Below are 21,312 nucleotides of genomic sequence, written 5' to 3' on the forward strand. Positions count from 1 at the left end.
AGGCAATGTGTACAGTAGCATTAGACAGTCGTGCTTGAGTCAAGGGGATATTACGAGCGGTTATTAGAGTTTGGGATTATGATGTTGTGGGCATTACACCGAAACGCGAGAATTTCTCCGTGCTTGGTTGGGGCTGTCGTGGGCAAACTCTATTTCTTGGTGCTATCCCCGATGACCGGGATATCCTTGGACATGCAGTAGCAGCTGCTGACAAGAAGGACGCCAGAATATCTCGAGATCTATTGGTTCGTGTATCAATCTAAAGCATCGGTAGCATATCCCATATTCGACAACTATCAATCAAGCTTCAATTGTCTCCCTAAAACACTATTCAATGCGTAATTCCTCCAACAGGTAGCAAGCTGAAATACAAATTGACAAGACTCTTTCTTCTGTCATACTGTCCTCTYTATCAAATTGATCTAAGCCGTGCTGGTCATTGGTCGTTGTCTATAAGGATCATGATGAACCTGCAAATCGGCTGGGTACCAACTCAATCCCAACGCCATAACGATAGCCATGAAGATAATATCAAAAACGTAAATCGGCCATTCATGTGCCTGTAAGTATCCATCGTCCCCAAGTCCAAATTCAACCAGGCGGAAAACATTTCGGAATAGAATCAGTATCGCACAGATATATAGCTCACTGAGCATTGTACCCAACAAGAGGTAGGGATTGATCGCCCCAATGAGTCCTCCTTTTGCAAGTCGCGCATGGAATACTCCCGTACAAATAAGGAAGATGACCAATACGACAACTTGAAGCGCCAGTCCAGCAAGAATTACGTTCTCTCCACTGTTCTGATCAGCTGTATTATTAGCGTTGACAAGCATTCCAGCACCACAAGCTTGAATGACGAAGCACAAGACATCGGATACCACAAAGAATTTTGAAAGCCATGCTGTTCGAATGATAGAAAGGTCGGGATGTCCGGAGGCTCTGTTTACTCGGCCGAGGAGCATGTAAATCGCTGCGGAGAAGAAGATGGGCGCCAGGAGAATAAGGAGTGTTTGCGTGCCGTAAGATTCTTGGTCTCGTAGATGGCCGGCTGAGTAAAACCTCGCGCCAAGACCCGCGATTTCAACTATTTGATAAGTGTCAGAACAACGGTCCATAGTATCTGGGTGAGCTGGGACGTACAGAGTCCTCCGAAGACAAGACTGAAACAGAACCATCTTCGATCCTTAAAGATGTTCCATAAGTGAGCAAGACTAAGAACTGAAAAGACTACACAACCGACAAGCGCCAATGCTCTCGAGGGCCGGTAGAACTCGTAGACGTTGTCTGCTGTAGATGCCATGATAAAAACCTAATATAACACGATTTTTGACCTAGTGGCTTAGATCTATCTTGCGGGATACTGAACTTGCCGACCAAATGAAATGAACAAAGGGGGAAAAAGCCTCAGTCTGTTGTAGGGGAACTGCGTGGTTTTGGTGTCTTTGGCATTCGGGAACTTCCATGTTGTTATGATGCGGCAACTCACGCGTGGCTTCGTTTGAGTGCCATCCAGATAGATGATTGGCTTGGTTTTGAGGGAGTGGCTGGGACGACGGGAAGGCCGAGCAGGACAACGATAGTTCGACTGCTAAAAGTGCTCTAAAGACTAATGTTGCTACTGAAATGACGTGAGTAAACGCCACAGCTAAAGAGTGCTCATTGAGTTGTTTATCATGATATGTTTTGTAAACATGAGAGTTCAATTTCTTTTTGGCCGTGCATATTATCCAACCCATTTGTTAGGACGTGAGCCATCTTTCTATGCTATTTCAGAAGTAACAGGTACTTTGATATCACCATTAAGTGAGAGGGGTTTCGGACTGTTGGCGTGACAGTTTCCAAACACTCCAATGCCCGCTGATGGAGCTCAACAAATGCATTATGGTCCAAAAAGAGAGGTTTCCCATTCTTTTGGCGATTTATTATGCTCACTAGTCTGTTAACATTACTTTTCTGGCTCCTGTTTAGAATCGACTTCTCTGCTCGTAGGTCCTACATGTAGTGCCGAGAGTAGATCCAGCTTTCTAACAACCTGATCCTTCCATCCAGCGACATAGACTGTATGTATTGCATTAAATCCGTTAATCTTCAGAGCAAGTTCATCAAAAGGGTTTGGCAGAGTGTTAGAGAATCCTTTTTACTTTTTAGCTTTATCTGGGAGGTTAGAGATAAAAAGCATTTCGTCCTGGCATTCCAAATATTCAAGCCCTTTCGTCCGTACTAGCCTTTGTGGTCCTCGGAAATTCTTCTTCGCCCCTTAATCTAAGTTCTGTTGCTATTCATTCACCTTCTTTTTGCTTACTCTTGCTTTCGACAGCTTGTTGCAGAACCTTATAGTCGCATTATCACAAATCTTCAACTCGGCCCCTTTCTCGGATTTTGCAAGGCTCTTTTCTCACAGAGATGATTATATCACTCTTTAATAATTGAATTCTTTAATCCTTCTCGCACATCCAACATGAAGGCAGAACATCTTCCTCCAGAACTTGAGCATTTTTACCTCCGAGTTCCCAGTAACCGTAAATTTTCCAGTCTCTATTGAGCTGCTATCCCTGCTTCCTACCAACTACTCGTTCTTGCAACCATATCATTCTGAGTTTTTGTAGCCTTTGCCGATATCTCGTGAGAAGTCGATCGGTCGGCTTAGGAGTTTGTTGGGCAGTTGTCTTCAGTTGCGGGCGCGGTCGGCGTTGTTTTGACCTGGAGCCCTAACTTCTTGTACTACTGGCAGTCTGATGTGTCGCTTTTATCACTTCAAGATGAGGATATATAAGGTACTTGGTGGGTTTTGCTGTTAGGCTCACTGGGTGCTTTATCGATTCCCCTTGTTGAGCTCCGTAATTACTGTACTAACTATAATTGCAAGATAAAGTCATTTCGCTTCTAGTTCATAAAAAGAGGGAAGTGTTTGCGTGATTATTTGAGTTAAAGTCAAGGCTGATGATTGATGAATTTGAACAAGGCTGAAAGGCTGAGAATCGGCCCCTTGATTACAATGACCCAGCCACCTGAGCCTTGGAGCGCTTTCCCGTCAATCGTGACAAAGGTGGCTTCATCACATTGATGTGCTCGGCTTCTGCTAATCGTCAGTATTCAACATTTGAGTTAGCACCGGGCAAACTGCCCATTGCGAAGACGGTAGGTTAGATAGCCACCTGTATGCCGATGGATGTGTCTCTGCCTTTCCGATGCTTCGACTGTGCAGGTTTGTTTAACACCGACCAGAGCCCGCTCTGACGTGAGCAACATGTCCAAGGACATCCTCGAGGCGTATGTTGCTTCTCACGGTTTTGAACGTCGCAAGTTAGGTTCGGCTCTTTTGCAGTCTTGTTACAGCGCGCAGAAGCCATCTGTGACTATCTGCAAGACCCGCAGACTGTTGAAGCTGAAGACTTGTTCCATGCATTCATGGCCAGTACAGTGGTCCGGGACAATCGTCCATCGCGCGCAGCAATACCGTTTGTTCATCAAAGTTAACCAGTTATACTCTTCATGCCCCCTTATCGTCTAGTTCTCGTGCTTTCCCATCCAGCTTCTCTTGATTCTCTCTCTTCCGCCGCAGCAGCTTCTCCAATTTCGACGCTGTGTTGAAAACTCCCATGGTCGCAGCTCCGCAGTTCTTACATGTTGGACCCTTCCTGTACCTCTGGAGGGCACATGCCTCGCAGAAATAATGGCCACATCGAGTGACGACAGGGTTCTTGTAAGGCTTCTCGCAGATGATGCATGCAAAAGGGATCTTGCTCAGCATTTCCATGTCTGCCCCACCCTCGACAGCATCTGCTGTTTCGCGATCACCACTGACCTTCTTCTTGCTCTTTCCCACTTCTTCCCATTCCTTATCAAGCTGCCACCCTTGCTTAACGTCTTCTCTCGAGTGTAAGAACACGCAAGAATCGCCAAAGCCACACCACAACCGGTCTTGTTGTAGTCTTTGCAGATGTCGGGCTTGAAGTCGAAGGTTGTTGTGATGCGCACATTGGAGGCGGCACGAGCGGGGCCCTTGGTCGTCGGCTGATCATACCAGTCCTTCCGCTTTGTGGCATCGTTTGTGTCTGATATTGGCACTTCACGATTCGCGCGGAAGGCTGTAGGGGCGTGATCTTGATCGGGGTTCCGTTGACTCGTCGATGAAGCTGAGATGGCTCCCTTCTTGTTGCGCTTGATCCGAGGTCCGTCTACAGCATCGCGTTCGTCGTCTGAGGAAGAGGAATCTTGAGAGTCGCCATGCGATGGCAAGGAGCTAGCAGGTCGCTTTCTCACGCTGTCCTTGGCCCGTCGGCTCCTTTGCTTGAAAGCGATGGGGGCAGGCATCGCTGTTTCAGTGGTGGGTGTTTCAGCCATGGCGTCGCGTCGCTTCGATCGGAGGATATCGATAGAAAGGCGGCTTTTGCTGTTGAGTACCAGGAATTAATGCGCTGCGTGCCTGATTGAGGTGATCAAGGTTGATAAATCTGGTCCAGAGGCGAAAGGCTGCGAAGTTGAACTAAACATGGCGGCAGCCCCAAAACTTATGATGAGTCAGCCAGTTCTCTGTGGCGATAGAAGCTCTCAGCCACAAGTCTCCAGCAGCTTCCATTGAATGCAGCCTTGTCATACTGACCTCGTTGGCTCAGCGAAAGCTTAAAGGCAACATCAGAGCATTATCGCGTTTTTATGGGACACGTAACCGGTCCATACGTCAAGACAAGCGCAAAAATGAGAGTAACTAACTTATCAAGCATCTGTATTTGAACAAATCTATCAGAATGCTGCCTTTCATTGGGTATCTCCCATCAAGGTCTTAACAATCCCTTCAATCCTAGTGGGACAAAGCCAACTCCATTCTCCAACAAAAGAACAAAACGACACACAAAAAAATATTCCTCGCTCGCCAGTCGAGTTTCTTATATATGTTTTACAACCAACGCCAGACCCAAAAACGCTCAGTCAAAGCACATCCATCCAAACGTTCCAACCGCACTCGCCAGCACCAGGAATGTCAGGATACCCGCTCCCGCCCGATCCGCCGTCGTGATGGGTTCCGGCTCCGGATTATCATGCGAATCCTCGCCGGCCTTGGGATCGCCCTTGGAAATACCACCCGTACTATTCGTCGCAGGCGGTTCCGCATCGCCAATCAGTAGACTCGACACCGCAGCCAGCACGTTCATCTGCTCGCCTGCACCGCTCGTCTCGTCAACAGCAGGGTCCACGAATTCGCCGCCACTCCAGTAGAACCCGCATTTGCGACCGGAATCTCCGCCCGTGCATTGCTTGACGGCCGCTTCGGTGGATGTCTGCAGCACGGGGAGGATGCGCTCTGCAGTGAAGGGCGCGACTTGTGTTGTTACGGCGAGCCAGCGGTGCACGTAGCCCTTGAAAGACAACATGTCGGTTGAGCAGGCGCCCTTGCGGCCCTCGCAGGGAACTTCGTACATGATGTCCTTGGGGAAGAAGTTCTTGAGCGTGGCGTCGAGGAGCTTGTCGATGCGGTCCTCCCATACGGTGGAACCGTTGGTCTACGATTGTGAGTGGATGTGCTTAGGTGCAGAGGTGAGTGGACTTACAAAGTTGTACATAAAGGCAGCGCCTTGGATGAGAATGGCGGCGTTGTAGGAGAAGGTGGCCTTGTTTATGTCGGTACAGTTCTTTCCGACATGTCCGCCATCGTAGACGAGCCACTTTTCGTGATCGATGTAGTTGACGTTCCAGAGCCACTCCCACGTTTCCTCGGCGTATTTCGCATACGTTTCATTTCCGGTGTATCGCGCAAGACGAGAGCCGATGTTGAAGAAGCATCCGTTGGCAATGGCTGCAAAAGTTAGCTACTCCTCCTCATTATTCAATCCCGGGACAAACGCACTGTTCTTGTAATCGTATCCAGAGTTTGTAAAGGGAATCTGCCATCGCATTCCACCGTTGCACTCGTCATCGTGTCGCTCGGGCTTGGCCTGTGTCGTCCATACGGCCTGTGCGAGGGCGAGCCATTGGGGCTGGTCGTCGGGTGGGTTGGGGAACTTGTTCTCTGCTGCGAGCATGGCGGACATGCCCCAGAAGCCTTGATCGTCGTTTCCGAGGGATGCACTGTGGTTGCTGGGCATGTAATCGTGGCCATCGCCTGTCTGGTGAAGCATGCCCTCCATCACTACGTGGTTGTAGCTCTCGTCGCCGGTGAGTTTCCAGTAATCTGTCCCCAATTAGCCTGCAATCCATCTCGATGAGCTGTCAATGCCGACGCACCGATATATGTTCCCATCATTGCTCCGCCTTCCCACCAGTAGTAGTCGCCCTTGTATTCTGTTGGGGGACCGGGCAGGATACCGGGAATCATGCCAGTCTGGTTACCGTCATATTGCAACATAAGATCATATGCAAGTGTTCGTGCCGACTGTTTAATCTCATCTATATCATGGTTAGTATTCCTCCTCTATCTGCTGCAGTCGTCGGCATCGTACCCTTTGTTCCAATCTTGTAATACTGTGCGTCGACTGATTGAACGAGAAGACCTCCCAGAAGCGCGACCTTCGCCACAAACGCTGTCGGCGAGAAAAACATGATGTCACCGGGATCAGATATGAATTCTCTGTAAGAAACGGGCGACACTGCGAGGCGATGTCGTGATATGGTGGTCAATCGAGGTAGCTTGTAAGCGAGCGACACAAGCACCAGGCCTCAGCATGCAAACTAACCCTCCCGCCAAAAGAAGACAGGACCGGGAAATAAAAGTCCAAATGGGATAAAAACGAGCGTTTTCGATGTCAAAGTTTACGGCAAAAAAGCGAATGCAAAAGAAAGAAAGCCGACAGAAGAGAGATCTGGGTAGATCAAAGGTGGGACGGAAAGCCGGGGATCTATTCTTTACTACGTACGTACAAAGGCACACACAAAAACAAGGGGGGAGATAAAATAGCACTGGCAAGTTTATTGGTACGAGCCAAGTTTCTGGGCATCGGGGCAGTGCAGGCGCTGCGACAAGAGGTATATTTCCTTGGCGGGTTTTAGGCCTATCGACGAGACAAGAAGGTTGAAGAGCCAAGACGCCAGTGACATGGGGTGTTTACTCATGGCTTTATTGGCAAATGGTTGGGTCTTGGCGAGGGGGCAGCCACGTAATTGACATTTTGAATGGGGATGGACCTGATTTGCAGTGCATGATGAATTGCATGAAGTGAATTGAAGTCAAGACAAGCAGTATAGGAGAACTCGTTAGACAGACATCATGACCCATGGATGAGACGAAAGTGAGGTCCATCACAATAACAAAGAAGAGCCAAGATCTCCTGTGCTAGAGCAGGATTTGAACGGGCCACGCAAGCCCCTGCACGATAACAATATACTCTCCTCACCCCTCAAATCTATGACAGTTACAAAGTACTCTTCTAAAAGCTTCCCCCCTTTCACAGAGGGAGGGCGCTAAACTTTAATGCGCCAAATCCACCCACTCCGCTGGGTTTATTGGTCCAGCCCCTGGTATGCTTAAATATTACCTTATTCTTCCTCCGCGACCACTGAAACACCGTCACTGCAAGGAATCAAGGTTTGGGGTGCACGCGAGACATATTTTGGCCATGGGAGATGCTGGAATGAGGAGTGAGCTGTTAATACAGTCATAGACATATTCATAGACATATTCGTTTTATTGAATGTAGAAAAACTGGTTTCTTGCATTGGTGCTTAGGCCTCGTGATGCTAATGCCCAGTTTTGATCAAAGGGGCTTCTTGGCAGACCGTCATTACTTGGCGGAGTAAACAGCATGACATTTTCCCCCCGAGCGTCCCGGCTCATCACAACACTAGGACTGCACATGCCAAAACTGTCACTCGCGCTCGTATAAAATACCCGTGTGGCTATGTATGCATCCCAGCAACGGGCTCGCTGTGTAACTTTTCTCTGGTAGAGAAGGGGGGAAAGTCAATTGGCACGCGCCAAGCTAAGGCATACGCGTGTCGCTGGTCTTGGGTTTTACTACCGTTTCTGAGTTGGTGAGCCCGGCGTCATCTTGTTTCAGCTTGGCGAACGCCTCAATTGACTTTATTTCGACGATCTTAATTTACGTTTTTTGGTGAGTATATAATATGTCGACGCGTCTTTTCGCTATGGGAGAGGCCTCATTGTGTTAACGTTGGCGCTTGTTTGCAATTGGGTGCTTCTGTCGCGGGATTAAAATGTGATGTTGTTTCCCGCCACGGCGTCAACTTCGCCAGCATTTGGAGGTTGGGTAACTTCACTGTGCAGCCACATTGTTCATCGTGGTGAGTTCCAGCACAGGCTTCTAGAATTGCGTGTGCAAGGCTACTAGGTGATCGGTTCCCGACGGTTGGACGCGCATCAATTGTGGAAACGGCCAGAACAGTCTGCGGGTGCAAAGTGTGTAGCATTGGCCTTGCCTTTCTGGCATCCTCACGTATCAGAAAGTGACACAAACCTGACATCTTCCGGGCGGTTTTGTGCTGGGAGATGAGGCGACGCATTCGAGTTCCGTTGTTTTCCAGTGGGAAGCTAAAATTCTGGGCGGGGATCTTCAGCACCTTCAATCGTCGCACCAAATGATCTTTAGACACTAAACCGCTAGATGCGCCAACGACGACAAAGGCGAGTATGTAAGAGGGCTTTTGAGTAAATTCGTTGTTAGAGTGCGGGTATTGATTGGCCATACATAATTAACGTTTCTTCGTGAGAATACACCATCTGCGCATCCGTTATGTGCGACACGGATAAAAATTGCGAAGCACAGATTGTGTCTGAATGAAACTGGTAGCCACAATCTCTGAACACAAACAATCCGATTGTCATGTGTTTAATTCAATATATGAATGTAACTGAGAAGCTTCTTGTCATTTAATCGTACAAAAAGGCAACACCCAACGGGCAACAATTAGAAAAGTGCCATCTGTAGGGTAACCGGGCTTTTAGACACCTAAGCTCAAGTTGGTGTCAAGCGGTGGCCCTAAAGTTGACCAAAGGCAACTTAATGGGATGCTATTGATGGTTATTGGTCGGAAATACTGCAGGGAATTCATTCGACGCATGTTTTCTAATTAGGCATTGCTGTAACACTGACTGTGAACGAGAAGCGTTGGGTCAATGTTGTTTCTGCAAATCAAGCGAGGAAACTTTGGCACGACAAACATTTCGGTCACAAGGCACAGAGGATTGATCCAATAATTCGCGGCTCGCTGTCAACATTTACCTGTTGCACTATCTGGAATGTTATACTGGCTGTTATTATTGCGCATGCTCATGTGGTGCAATGATAATTGCGTTACAAGGTGCCGAACCGTCCGGCCGAAAGCCCGCCGGCACTCGGCCGACGACGCGATGGATGTCACACTTTTACTTCGGGAATAATTGGCCAATGATTGACAAACGGCGTCAATGTGCTTATGTATTGTAACCCCAAGCCTTTCCTTATTTCAAGTATGTACAAACAATTATTATACGTCAATCTCCAATCCCCCAATCCATCTCAATTCAGTATTGCTCGCTTATTTGGGGAGAGAAGCAGGGGCATAAGACTGATCAGGCTTGACAATCTTAGCACCAGCAAGCTGCTTGTCGGTATAAGCAGGCCAGATGATCTGACGCTTCGACTTGGACACGACAGACAGGGTAGTGAAACCGTTGTTGGCGCCGAACTGGTCGCTCCAGCCAGAGGTGATGGTGAAGTCGCCGCAGGTGCTGGGACCGGCGCTGCGCTTCTTGCTGGCGCCGGGGCCCTTGACGTCGTAGCGGCACTCGTAGGGCTTGCCGTTGCCAGTGTCGATGCCGAACTTCCAGTTGCAGATGGAGTCGTCGGAGCGGCAGTAGCGCTTGGCGTCGCGGATGGTCCACTGGGGGGTTGAGGCCATCATGCTGACGCTCTCAGCGGCGGGTGCGGCTGTGACGCCGGTGGCGGCGAGGAGGGTGAAGACGGCGGCGGAGAACTTCATTTTGAGTGTGTTTGTAGTGGTTTGTTTGGAGTGAAAGTGGTTTTATTTGTGTGAAGAGGAGTGTGTGATTGTGATGATGAGATGGGATGAGAAGAGAGAAGGATGAGGGCTGTTTATATAGATGTTTCTACACTGCTGGTCTAAACTTATGACATAGAGAACCTCCATCTATTCTAAGCCCAGTCCCACAAGCTATACTGATCCGTGCTATAGCTCACCGCGAGCTCCAGCTTCAACTTCCCTTGCAGTAGAGACCTCGTGCGTTGAGCAACACGAGGTGATCGACAGGCCGAAGCTGGATCTCGTATTCCCAAAGCTGCATCCACCGACATCAGCCGATGAACCGCACCGCACCGCAGCGGGAGGCGTAGAAACTATGCATAAGCATAAAGCGACACAGAAGAAGCATAAAACGGTAGTATGATTCTTTTAATTGCTACCTCGTGATTCACTGTATTTGGACATAATTGAGGTAGAAGCTCTCGTATTGAGAGGTGCTTTGCTGTGAGATATCGCCAGGCCAGGTCCCATCCCCGCAAAAAAGGACCAAAATAGCACAACCTGATCAAATAATTCTTCCGTTGGGTAGCTACATACAGTATTTCCGATCTTTCCGTCTTGTTCTACGTCAGAAACTGTGGAGATGGCCCATGGTCCATCGCTCGATGCAGCATCTCGTATTACTCGAATCTCACGTTACCTTCAGTCATGTTCCTTACTGTAAATGCCCGACGTTAGTAATGAATCCTTTCACCGCATTGAGAAAGATCGAGACCGTTTTTTTCTACGCCACGATGCGGGAGCAGCCCTTCTGGGCTGACTGCTACGGCGGGGTTAGCGGCGCATTCGACGCGCTAGAACCGTTCTATATTCTATTCTTAGGGGTCTGGTATTCCCCGTGCATCCAACATCTCATCAATTCTCATTCCATCCATCCATCTTCAATAGGTACCTTACCTACGTCCGAGTTCCTTCACTTCACTTCACTTCACATATCAGACGTCATAATCGATCATCTTCTAGAATATCTCCGCCTAATGTGGAGAAACTAATCGCACCATCATTTCCCCTCTCGTGTAGCTGATTACAGGGTCGATCAACCCGCCCCCTCTCGTATCCTCAGGCCTGCAGTTCAAATCTCACTGTGCATTCTGATATGCGCATTGAGAAGCACTCTTTTCTGCAGGGATTTCCCTATAGTGTTCAGGAGTATACCGATTTTGGTGGATCTGCATCAGCGCTGACATCAAACCCTCGCAGCAGAGCGAATCATCATCGCGAAAGGAACAGCGTGACATATCCTGCATGCAAAGCTGAGCATCGCTGTGAGAGGGACTTCATGATGGTCCGGATCTTTTCCTCTTTTTCGCATTTCTACTACGGTACTTTGTCTTTCATAACTACATGTCCGTCGTCAAATCACAAGACGTCATAAATCCCCCAGCCCTTTTGTTTTCTTGACTAGCTTAGCCTGCTTAACCCTTCTGGCCACCTGTGGGGACCTTGAACAGGACAGCTCGGCCGTCGGGTCCTTGGCCCAGAGCCTTGTCCACGCGGTAGTATCCCTTGCGCTCCAGCTGGATAAAGTCATTCTCCTTGAGGCCGGCGATGCTAGCGTCGACCAGCGCATCGACCTTCCAGGCGGTGGTCTCGGCCAAGTAGTCGTCAAGGTTGTCATCCTTCTCTAGCGTGTCCTTGGTGATGAGGTAGCCAAAGTCCCAGAGCTCGGCCTTGACAAGGTTCTCGGGGTCGGCCGCTAGCCAGTGGACCTTCTTGCTGGTGGTCTTGAAGTCGCCAGCGAGATGCAGCTCGAGGTTGAGGTCCTTGATGGGTGAGGCGGACTTGTCGAGGCCGCGGACAATGGCGTTACCCCAGCTCATCAGGGTGATCTCCTCGTTGTCGGCGAATTCAGCAACATCGGCTTGGTCGAGGAGAAGCTTCGGTCCGAATGTAACCTGCTTGGTACCAACGTCGGGGTTCTTGACGTGCTTGGGTCTGTCCTCCTTGTATGACTTCTCGGGACCGCCAGTCACGGTGACAGTAACGGCGTCCTTCTCCTCAATGGCCATATATCGGGGCACAACAGGGTCGAGCATTCGCTTGTTGATAGCCCAGATAGTCGTCCAGTCCATGGTGACGATATTTCGGCTAGGTCCCTGCTTCAACATGAACTCACGGAGAGCGGGAACGGTCAGACCGCGACGGAGGATACCGCGGACGGTAGGCAGGCGAGGATCATCCCAGCCGCTGACACGGCCGGTGTCGACAACCTTGGTGAGCTTTCGCTTGGAAAGGAATGTTCGGATAAAGTTGATACGGGCAAACTCCCAGAGGTTGACCTTGCGGAGCTTGAGGTTGTCGATGAACCAGTGGTATTGCTCGTTGCGGTCGGCATACTCGGTCGTTCGGAGCGCGTGGGTGACACCCTCGAGACTGTCGACGACAGGGCAGGCGAAATCGTAGGTAGGGTAGATGTTCCAGTCCCAGCCGGTTCGGTGGTGAGGAGCGGGCTCGGCGCCCTTCCAGTTGGGGAATCGGTAGATGACGGGGTCTCGCATGGAGCCGTTGCTTGAGTCGAAGGCAATGCGAGCGCGAATGCAGTGTTTTCGGCCGAGGTCGGTACCGTTCTTCATCTCTCTGAACATGGCCAAACTCTCCTCAGCAGGACGGTCACGTCGCTTGCTGGCAAGGCGGTTCTTGCGGTCATCCTTCTGGATCTCGGGGTCGGTGTCATCCGCGTATGCGTTGCCGTCGAGGATCATCTGCTCGGCAATCTCGTAGAGCTCCTTGAAGTAGTCACTGGTGTGAGTGACGGAGACGTACTTAATGTCCATCAACTCGAGATCGTGGAGAATAGAGTCCTCGAACTCCTGCTTCTCCTTGGAGGGGTTTGTGTCGTCGAATCGGACGAGGAGCTTGCCATTGCCATCGGGGGCAGTCTTGGCGAAGTAATCGTTGAGGAGAGCGGCCTTTGCGTGACCAATGTGAAGGTAACCACTTGTGAAATGTTAGTACAGTCACGCGATGCGTGTTTCGGTGAAGAACATACCTGGGCTCGGGAGGGAAACGGGTCACGACACCGTTCTCAGTGTTCTGGAGGCCAATGTTGTAGTTGGCACCGCCAACGCGCTTCTCCTTGCCAGAGTTAAGCTTCTCCTTCAGCTCAGGGTGAGCATCCTCGATGAACTTGAACCATCGAGTGATGTTGGCGTAGGCGCCCTTTCGGACGAGGCCAATGGCGACCTTGTTGGTGCGGAGAGCAGTCCAGACCTTCTCGTCAGCCTCGCTCAGGGTGTAGCCTCCAAGGTAGGTTCGGAGAGTGAGGTGCTTGTCAAGATCAGCGGCCAAGGGACCGAGAGTCTTGAAGTCGGCTGTGGCGAGCACTGGAGCCGCGCTCTCAGCGTCGAAGCTCATGATGGCGGGGTTGGAGGAGGGGAGGTTTGTCGGGTAGAGTGTTCGTTGTGACAATCGTGTGCTGAAGCTTGGTCTCGTTCGTATGCGTCTGTAGGACTCTTTCTCGATCGCTTCTTCGTCTATGCAGGAACGGAGTGGGAGGCGTCTGGTAGAAGTAGGTCTCGTTGCCCCAATTTGAGCCCGAGATTTTGGAGGGGTCAAAGATTTTGGCGGGGTGATTCTGATGACTCAGGATCTTGGTCAAAGCACGTGACCGTATCGTGTGACAGGACGGTCAACATTCCACGAATGCTACCATTGACTCTTGACCGAACATTTGGAAAGGATGAATACTTTGTGCATTCAATTGTTTGTATATATTCCAAAGTACTCTTTCATCTCGCTCAATCGCACCGACCTCAGGGGCAATTCGCTCACTCCGTTCCCATCGTCTTACTGTCACCCCACCAATAGCGAAGCCGGAGGAGCTTGGAGCATTGCGAGCACAACATTCCCATCCTTGAGGATTATCTCGAGAATTTTTGCTGATGAGCCACACCGAAAACGGAGACGATCCGTATATCGGTCAATAGTCACCTTATTTTGATGACGACTGCATGAATAAGATCTTCGATATCCCGGCGTGGCAACCCCAGACCAGGCCGGAAGCTTACCCGCCGGCTCAGAGCCGGCCTCTAGACCACGACACTCCGGGAATAACCACCGGGTGCTGTAGACTACAGGACTTGTACTGACACAACGTGTCGCTCCGAATCTGTGATTGTATTTCGTCTATTGATTCCTCTAACTATTATCCCATCACATTCTTCAAGAGGCTGGAAGCAGATCTTCATATCCTGTCGTCCAAATGAAACCATGGATGAGCCAAGATATCTTTTGCAGACACTCGCTGTGTAGGCTCGTAAACAAAAATCTTGGATATCAAATCATGTAACAAGTCAGCCTCGTTCGTAGGTATTTTCGGCAGTGACTCAATGATCTTATCAACTTTGTCAGAGTATGCTCCAAGGTAGACATTGTCGATTCTGATCGCGGCAGGTTTCCAAAATTTGTTGCTGTAACATTCCAGATATGGCTTATTCTCATCCCTAACTCTTTCTGGTGTAGTTGATGTTGATTGAAGCTCCTCAAGATTCTCTGGTTGATCCCAGATATCTCTGATCCATTGCGTGAGCGATCTCGTGTTTTCGAGCACTTCGCCTAGGGGCTCACCATTAATCGCGTCCGTGGTTGGTAGGCCATCATCGTCGAACAGCGGCTCTCCCCATGATACCGGCATACGGCCAAGGTACTCGCTGACCCATCCAAGCAGGTTTGCTGGACTATCGACGTTGGGAATTGAGAAAGGAGATGAGCCTGATCTGATCTGTAGGATAGAACAGCCCAAAGCCCAAACATCACTTGCAGGGCTGGCCGGGTTTCCAACTGCCACCTCAGGCGCCAGAAAGCCTGGAGGTGTCCCAAGTGTTTTCCTCGGGGGAGCAGCGGTCAAAAATGCTTGATCACAATCGATTAAGCAGACATCATCAAGTATGAGGTCTTCTGCTGACGTGAAGTCGAGATTGCCAACGATATACCGAGGCGCTTCTGCGCCAGTAGGTTCACCAGAAATTGTTCTCAAGCTATCGCGTTGAGGTTCGCCAAAAAGATGGTGTATACCTTGTTCATCAAGATGATCAAGGTTACGGATGCGAAACACGATATTGCTCGGGGTAAAATCTATAGAAAATCAGGAACGTGAAGGCAGGAAGGCAGAAACGCGGCTTACCTCCGTGACAAAGACCTTGAGAATGAAGATCTGCGATAGCTTTCGTAGCTTGGGAAGACACTCGACGCACCAGCGAGGGATGAATCCTGCTCTGTAGGTATTGGGACATGGTGTTGCAAGAAGGACCACAAGGTGGTAGGACTAGACATAGATGGCGGCCATTAGGCCCGTCGATGTGAAAGAAGCGCTTATAGGTGATGAATCTCTCGTCATTCATCCTAGAAATGATGTTGTTGCACATGACTGCTTTTTCTTCCATCATAGAGGAGTCTGAAGCTGTCATAATCTTTAGGGCTATTTAAATAGACTTTAAGGAGTCGTGAGCTAGCCATACGACGGAAAAGCCGCCATGACCAAGCTTATGGATAATCCGGTACCGCCCCCCATCGAGGTGATCGCCGATATGGATTGGGTGGAAGCCGTCTTTTCGATAAAACTCAGGCTCCTCCGTGTCGCTAATCTGGACCGTCTCAAACCGACAGGACTCATCGGAGGCGACGGATGCCGCATCATCAGCGCTATCATCACCTGCGAACTCGGACATGATTATGCTCGCGAAATTGCCGAAGAAAGAGAGGAAGGTGGTGCGGGTGAAAATGCGAAGAAGAGAGGAACGCGATGAGGAGGGGAATAAGAGAAGTTGGGAATAACGCTTCCAGGTCTAGTAGGCTGTTGGTTGAGGCAACCATGACGGTTGGCTACTCCCGCCAGTGTAGAGACGCTGCATTCGGCCAATCAAAACATCGCTTGTACCGCTGTACTCTTAAACCCAACTCTGGACGTAGCATCAGCCGGTATGGTACTTGGACAGATCAGACAGCTTGGACGTATTTGGCACTATACTGAAGCTTAAAATAATCATTGGCCGTGGTGTTTGTAAGGGCACTATGATGAACAAGTATTCGTTTGAGTAAATTAGTTGGCTACTGATATCCTATAGTTGGATTCAAGTGCTCTACTAAGGAGTTCGATTGCTGCTTATGCCTCCATTCACGCTCTTTCATTATTTGTAGATCGCAAATAGACAGATTATTCTGAATTCCGAGAACGAATGGTAGCAATAGGCCATGGATCAAATGGCATTCACATGAAATGTGAAACAAGGTCCCGGGAGGCAAATCGGGAATTCGTTCGATTTGGGAATAATGTGTCGCTGCCCAGGATGGGGTTGATGAACTAACGTGCTTGCTTCTCTGTATATGCTCTTTAAAAGTTTCTCGCTCTGTACAAAGTAGCCATTGGATTGGTCTTTGAAATGCTGCCGAGGAGTTGGAGAGACGGAGACTGGCGTTGAGTTAACTTCAGCATCCAAAGAACCATGGTCTCCAGTGTTATTCCACCACGAACTTGGCATAGAACGGGCTTGACACACGTCGCTGGATACTTTCCGAGAAGCCCAACAACTTGACCACCTCTTGATAGAACTCCTCAACCGCTCTCTTTAACGCAGCACTGCCAGGATATACTTTTAGGAGACGCGCGCATCTGTCGAATTCCTCACAGGTGGCAAGCAGGTCTTTATGAATATATTCTGCTCGCTAGTCAAAGTCAGGTAGTTCGTTCCAAACTTGTTGGCTTGCCTCGGCAAAGAGACTCTAGGGTTACGGGAACGATTCCAATGGGAATTGGGCCGACTGATTCGAGGCCAAGACACTCAGGAGACACGTAGCGCAAGCTTTTACTCGATGGAGAAAGAGCAATCTTAAGAGGCCATTCTCCAGAGTAACCATCTCGGCAATTCCATCTTCAGTCCTCTCGAGCGATCAATTAATATTGATTGAAAGGGGTCCGGCCCATAAGCACAATCTGGGGAACGCCAAGTTCCTTCAGCGATTTTACCGTCATGTCAACAATCTTCACCATAGGCTAAAGAAGAGGCAACTATTTGTTTTTTGACGCCAGTGATATCGATATTGTCCTTGATTCCGACTCTGAGACAATTCAATGGTAGCTCGGGGTACGGTGTGAATTTGAGACGGGAGGGAACGGCTATGGCTTGGGTTGGGTATGCATCGGCTGTTGTTGCGTCTAAATATCTGATGCTGCCATGGGCTTTTAACTGAGACGGAGAGCAAGGTAGAGCCTAAATAAGAAGACTGGTACAGGGACTCGCGTTTGGGACGGTGACTGAACGAGCAAAGCAACAAAAGCTGCGTCAGTATCTGGAGAAAGCTTCCTCACTGGCAGTGCCAAAGTAGGATCCCTTCGTCAGAGCAACAAGTTCCAGCTTTGCTTGATCGAACGGGGCAACTCATTTTCTACCAAAGGACTACAATCGATACACGGGTCCTTATGGCAGTTGGGAGCTGATTGTATCATGATTGGCAAAGACAACAAAGCACAAAAAATGGCTATCTCAGTCGTCGTCCGCTTGATAGAAGCAGTGGAGGAGGTTGTCCAAGTCTTCCAGTGACAAGTCGGCAATGCCTTGCGTCAGCAGGACAACCGTAGCTGGAACAAATCCAATTGGGAGGCCAATGAGGAAGGGTAACTTATCAGCAGAGGTCAGGGGGTCGCCAACGGCAATGATATTCCTGTGGATACGAATGAAATACGAATAGGGATAAGTCAAGCCCACTAAACAAACTAATCAGGTGCTTACCAGTTCGCTGTAATCAGAATAAAAAGACCCTGAAGGAAGGACAGTAACATACGAACACACAAACGCCATGTCATTGCTGCTGCTCTAGGAGCATTATGAGTAGGAAATGTTGGTCAAAGCTAGGGCTGTTGCTACTAGGGAGTTCAATCGGTTCAATCGGCGTCATCAAACTCCAGACGAGCTCAACGAGAACAAGAAGAGGCAGCCATAAGTGGACCGGGGCAAGCCAACGGGATGTCTTTGATGATATCTGCGGTCGCCGGGTGTTAAGTGAGGGCGGGGGCCCATCTTGCTCATGTTCGAGATTATCGTTTCTTTGGGCAAAGCAAAATTAAGCTTTGCGACGGCCACGGCAGCGGCCGCTACCGCCCCGGCGGCAACGCTAAGGATAAGGTAGGAGTCACTATACCAATAATATGATAGGTAATGTACCTATAGGCGTTCCTCCTTACGAGTCTTAGTCTAGCGCGGGCCTGTTTGGGCGTCCACGGCCTTGATCATACGATAATAAATAATACCGCGTGGAACAATTAAGCAGAAATAACAGGGAGCAAGTGAACGAGTGGTACTGTCGCTAGGTGCTGTACATACTTGATAACACGGACCAACAGTCAGTGTTGGCCACGTCATTCCACAATTGCACACTAATTGCAACTTCGATCAAACACGTATCATAGAAGCTATTTCAACATGGAATACAAAAGTAAGCCAAGATGCAATGAGAACTTGTATTCCCGCTCTCAACTCTAATGGCCAGGGCCTGAAGTTGTTACAGATGTATGATATCTAAAGCGCCTCCCTTTGTACGACACGCAAAAGCCATACTTTATCAACTTCCCTGTCGGACTGGACTTGAGGAGCAAACAATTCCGTGTCTTTATCGTCGCTTGTTTAGTGTGCATGGTGGCGCAGCCACAAACTCTTTCAGTCTGCCCGGATTCTCTGCCACTTTCCTTATCCAATTGAGGGGAAAAAGGTTCATCTCTTTAATTTAGAGGATCTTCTATCTCACCTTATGCTTCTTCAACCGGCGGCTATTCTATCAAACTAGTAACCTTACGGGCTATCAAACGAGCAATCAGCCATGTCGAACACTCCTACCAATCCCTGTCCGGCCCCAGCTACCATCCTAAGTAGCAGCAACACAGAAATAGTAGACGATGTCCCTCCAGAGCATAACATTTCAGAAGAAATGGCAGATCATGCAGATTCGGATCAAGATGATCTTGCCAGCAATGACGCAGACTCTGCGATCGGAGAAGATAGGGCCGATTCTACAGCCTCCATCACTTCGAGCATTCTGAGATATAGGACGATTCGAGGACGAACGTATCATAGTGAAAGAGGAGATGCCTTCTACTGGTGCGTAATTGCGTCCATTAACAATGATATCTGGGTTAATCAGACGACATGCAAGGGGGGCCAACGACCAATCTCAGAATGATGCAATGGACGTCGTGTAAGTTTCTTTCGTTCGTCTTGTTTGATACTGTCTGATGAGTTGTTCCTCAAAGCCATCATATGTGGACGCTTGCACAAAACGGCAAGTTGTTTCAAGCCCCAATTTCCGACGACATCCAGGTATGTCACCGTCAAGCACTCTTGCCCTACTAAGAAAGTGCTAATTGTATTGCTCACATCTTCATACAGACAGCACTCGACGTTGGTTGTGGAACTGGTATGTGGATGTGCTTCCAATGTCTCGAGAATATCCTAATCGTTCAAATCTACAGGAATATGGGCCATGTAAGCACGGGTATAGATTCATATACCAAGACTTGCTTATCATCCCTCTTGGCAGTGATTTTGCCGACGAATTTCCAGGTTGCGAAGTGACTGGTACGGATATTTCGCCAATTCAGCCATCATTTGTACCGCCCAACTTGAAATTGTCAGTTAGCCATTCCTGTCCATTAACGGTCTCCTGTCTTACTTCTTATTCGCTATAGCGAGATAGATGATTGCACTCTGGAATGGACATTTCCGCCAAACACCTTTGATTATATTCATATTCGCTACCTTGTTGGATGCATCCCTGATTGGGACGAGCTATTCCGACAGGCTTGGAAGGCTCTGAAGCCAGGTGGCTTTTTGGAAAGCTTTGAGGCTTCACCAAGCATAGAGAGCGATGACGACACGGTCTTACCCGACTCAGCTATGGCTCAGTGGGGAGGCATCTTTATAAAGGCTGCAGAAACGGTAGGCAGATCCTTTACTGTTATTGAGGATGGAACCCAGAAGAGTGCTATGGAAGCCGCCGGATTTCAAGACATTCAGGAATGGAATTTCAAGGTGAGATAGGTCACAATTGATAATGTGTTAGATTGTATTCGCCTGGATTTAACTAACGATACTAGTGCCCCTTGAATCGCTGGCCAAAAGACCCTGCTTTGAAAGAAATCGGAGGGTTTGCACAATACTTCAGCACCCAAGATTCTGAAGGATTTTTGACCTTGATGGCTGATATGGCTGGATGGTCAGCCGAAGAGTTCCACGTTTTTATCGCCAAATTCCGTCGTGAAATTCGCGACGTGAATCATCATGCATACTCTAGGATGAAAGCGGTTTGGGGCCGCAAGCCACTGTCTGCAGATAGTTGAGCTCGTATGTAGTAAGGTTATGGTTTTAAATGAGTTTCTCTCTCTCTTGATATCAGTTAAAATATGTTGACTAGTACTATGGTATGTCGTCAACACCACCCGACCCGAACTGGTGGTAATTGTCACTCATACTTTCCAACCATCCAATCAAGGGTCTCTGGTATCGGCTCACATAGGTTTTGTTCGAGTTCGAACTGTTATCATTTGCGCTATCTGTAACAGATGCTTGTGCCGACCCTTGCGATTGTTACTTCATGAATATGCCAGAATCGGCCGATATCACTCAAGACTCTGAGTCTATAACCCTACTTTTTATACCCCTATCCTCCCATATACATAATTTATTACTATCTCTTTGCTAAAGCGGATTTCTTCCATGCGTAAACTTTAGAGCTGGCGAAATAGATAATGGCGGAGATATTCAAAGAGATCAAATTCGAGAGGGAAATATACTTGAGAGCATCTGTCTGTGTAAATAAAAATCCCATTTTTAGCTCTTCGATGAAATTAGACCTCTGGCAAATTCTCCTCTCTATTAATAGATAAGCTCTCAGTCTCAGCCCTCGCCTATAAATGACAGGTTATATATGACACAGACCAAGATACATTGCATCTAATTTCCCGCCTATTGCTAGAGTTGATACAGCTTTAACCTGAGAGCGCCTGAGCCTGAACCGAGTTCAGGCTGAGCGCCGACCCCCTGCCAGTAGAGAAGACTATAGCACAGGACTTGACCTATGGCAAGCTAGACAAGCTAGCTCGTATATAGTTTTCCAACGAGCTATTTCCGAGGATACGCTGTAGCTCGTGGGTTCTGCCTGACTCGGGAACGCAATCACCAATCGGGTCGTTGGGATGATATGACCTCCGTTTCCGTTCGTTATCTCGCAGTTTTCAGAGTTCGGCTGAGGTACGTCTCAACTTTGGTCGCCGCAGCTGAAGCTTATATGCATATACGAGGTGGGGTAGGTGTACTATTCCGCCTGTACTTTTATTTCTTTCATACCCTGGTT

The 21,312-nt window shown here is 48.9% G+C and overlaps 8 protein-coding genes across 8 annotated transcripts; 2 read left to right on the plus strand and 6 right to left on the minus strand.

The window, feature by feature from the left end:
• Window positions 1-422: 422 nt before the first annotated feature.
• On the minus strand, window positions 423-1,303 carry FMAN_12197 (uncharacterized protein; the record flags this gene model as incomplete). The annotated part of the gene is made up of 2 exons (XM_041834706.1): window positions 423-1,087; window positions 1,144-1,303. The coding sequence occupies 2 exons, from the start codon at window positions 1,301-1,303 to the stop codon at window positions 423-425; spliced, it is 825 nt and encodes a 274-aa protein (XP_041684943.1).
• Window positions 1,304-3,493: 2,190 nt separating this feature from the next.
• On the minus strand, window positions 3,494-4,347 carry FMAN_12198 (uncharacterized protein; the record flags this gene model as incomplete). The annotated part of the gene is made up of 2 exons (XM_041834707.1): window positions 3,494-3,870; window positions 3,921-4,347. 2 exons carry the CDS (start codon window positions 4,345-4,347, stop codon window positions 3,494-3,496), a joined length of 804 nt encoding a protein of 267 aa, XP_041684944.1.
• A 581-nt stretch (window positions 4,348-4,928) lies between these two features.
• Window positions 4,929-6,540, minus strand: FMAN_12199 (putative DFG5 protein; the record flags this gene model as incomplete). Its single annotated transcript, XM_041834709.1, has 5 exons — window positions 4,929-5,504; window positions 5,553-5,797; window positions 5,849-6,172; window positions 6,226-6,387; window positions 6,441-6,540. The coding sequence occupies 5 exons, from the start codon at window positions 6,538-6,540 to the stop codon at window positions 4,929-4,931; spliced, it is 1,407 nt and encodes a 468-aa protein (XP_041684945.1).
• Window positions 6,541-9,471: 2,931 nt separating this feature from the next.
• On the minus strand, window positions 9,472-9,915 carry FMAN_12200 (uncharacterized protein; the record flags this gene model as incomplete). Its single annotated transcript, XM_041834710.1, has 1 exon — window positions 9,472-9,915. The coding sequence occupies one exon, from the start codon at window positions 9,913-9,915 to the stop codon at window positions 9,472-9,474; it is 444 nt and encodes a 147-aa protein (XP_041684946.1).
• Window positions 9,916-11,390: 1,475 nt separating this feature from the next.
• FMAN_12201 (putative glutamate--tRNA ligase) lies at window positions 11,391-13,329 on the minus strand (the record flags this gene model as incomplete). The annotated part of the gene is made up of 2 exons (XM_041834711.1): window positions 11,391-12,912; window positions 12,965-13,329. The coding sequence occupies 2 exons, from the start codon at window positions 13,327-13,329 to the stop codon at window positions 11,391-11,393; spliced, it is 1,887 nt and encodes a 628-aa protein (XP_041684947.1).
• An 829-nt stretch (window positions 13,330-14,158) lies between these two features.
• FMAN_12202 (uncharacterized protein) lies at window positions 14,159-15,314 on the minus strand (the record flags this gene model as incomplete). Its single annotated transcript, XM_041834712.1, has 2 exons — window positions 14,159-15,048; window positions 15,098-15,314. The coding sequence occupies 2 exons, from the start codon at window positions 15,312-15,314 to the stop codon at window positions 14,159-14,161; spliced, it is 1,107 nt and encodes a 368-aa protein (XP_041684948.1).
• A 132-nt stretch (window positions 15,315-15,446) lies between these two features.
• FMAN_12203 (uncharacterized protein) lies at window positions 15,447-15,719 on the plus strand (the record flags this gene model as incomplete). Its single annotated transcript, XM_041834713.1, has 1 exon — window positions 15,447-15,719. One exon carries the CDS (start codon window positions 15,447-15,449, stop codon window positions 15,717-15,719), a length of 273 nt encoding a protein of 90 aa, XP_041684949.1.
• A 3,064-nt stretch (window positions 15,720-18,783) lies between these two features.
• Window positions 18,784-20,299, plus strand: FMAN_12204 (uncharacterized protein; the record flags this gene model as incomplete). Its single annotated transcript, XM_041834714.1, has 8 exons — window positions 18,784-19,061; window positions 19,117-19,158; window positions 19,214-19,280; window positions 19,350-19,377; window positions 19,433-19,445; window positions 19,501-19,590; window positions 19,649-19,991; window positions 20,057-20,299. The coding sequence occupies 8 exons, from the start codon at window positions 18,784-18,786 to the stop codon at window positions 20,297-20,299; spliced, it is 1,104 nt and encodes a 367-aa protein (XP_041684950.1).
• Window positions 20,300-21,312: the final 1,013 nt, after the last annotated feature.

Source organism: Fusarium mangiferae, assembly GCF_900044065.1.
Source record: "Fusarium mangiferae strain MRC7560 genome assembly, contig: FMAN_scaffold009, whole genome shotgun sequence".
NCBI lineage: Eukaryota > Fungi > Ascomycota > Sordariomycetes > Hypocreales > Nectriaceae > Fusarium > Fusarium mangiferae.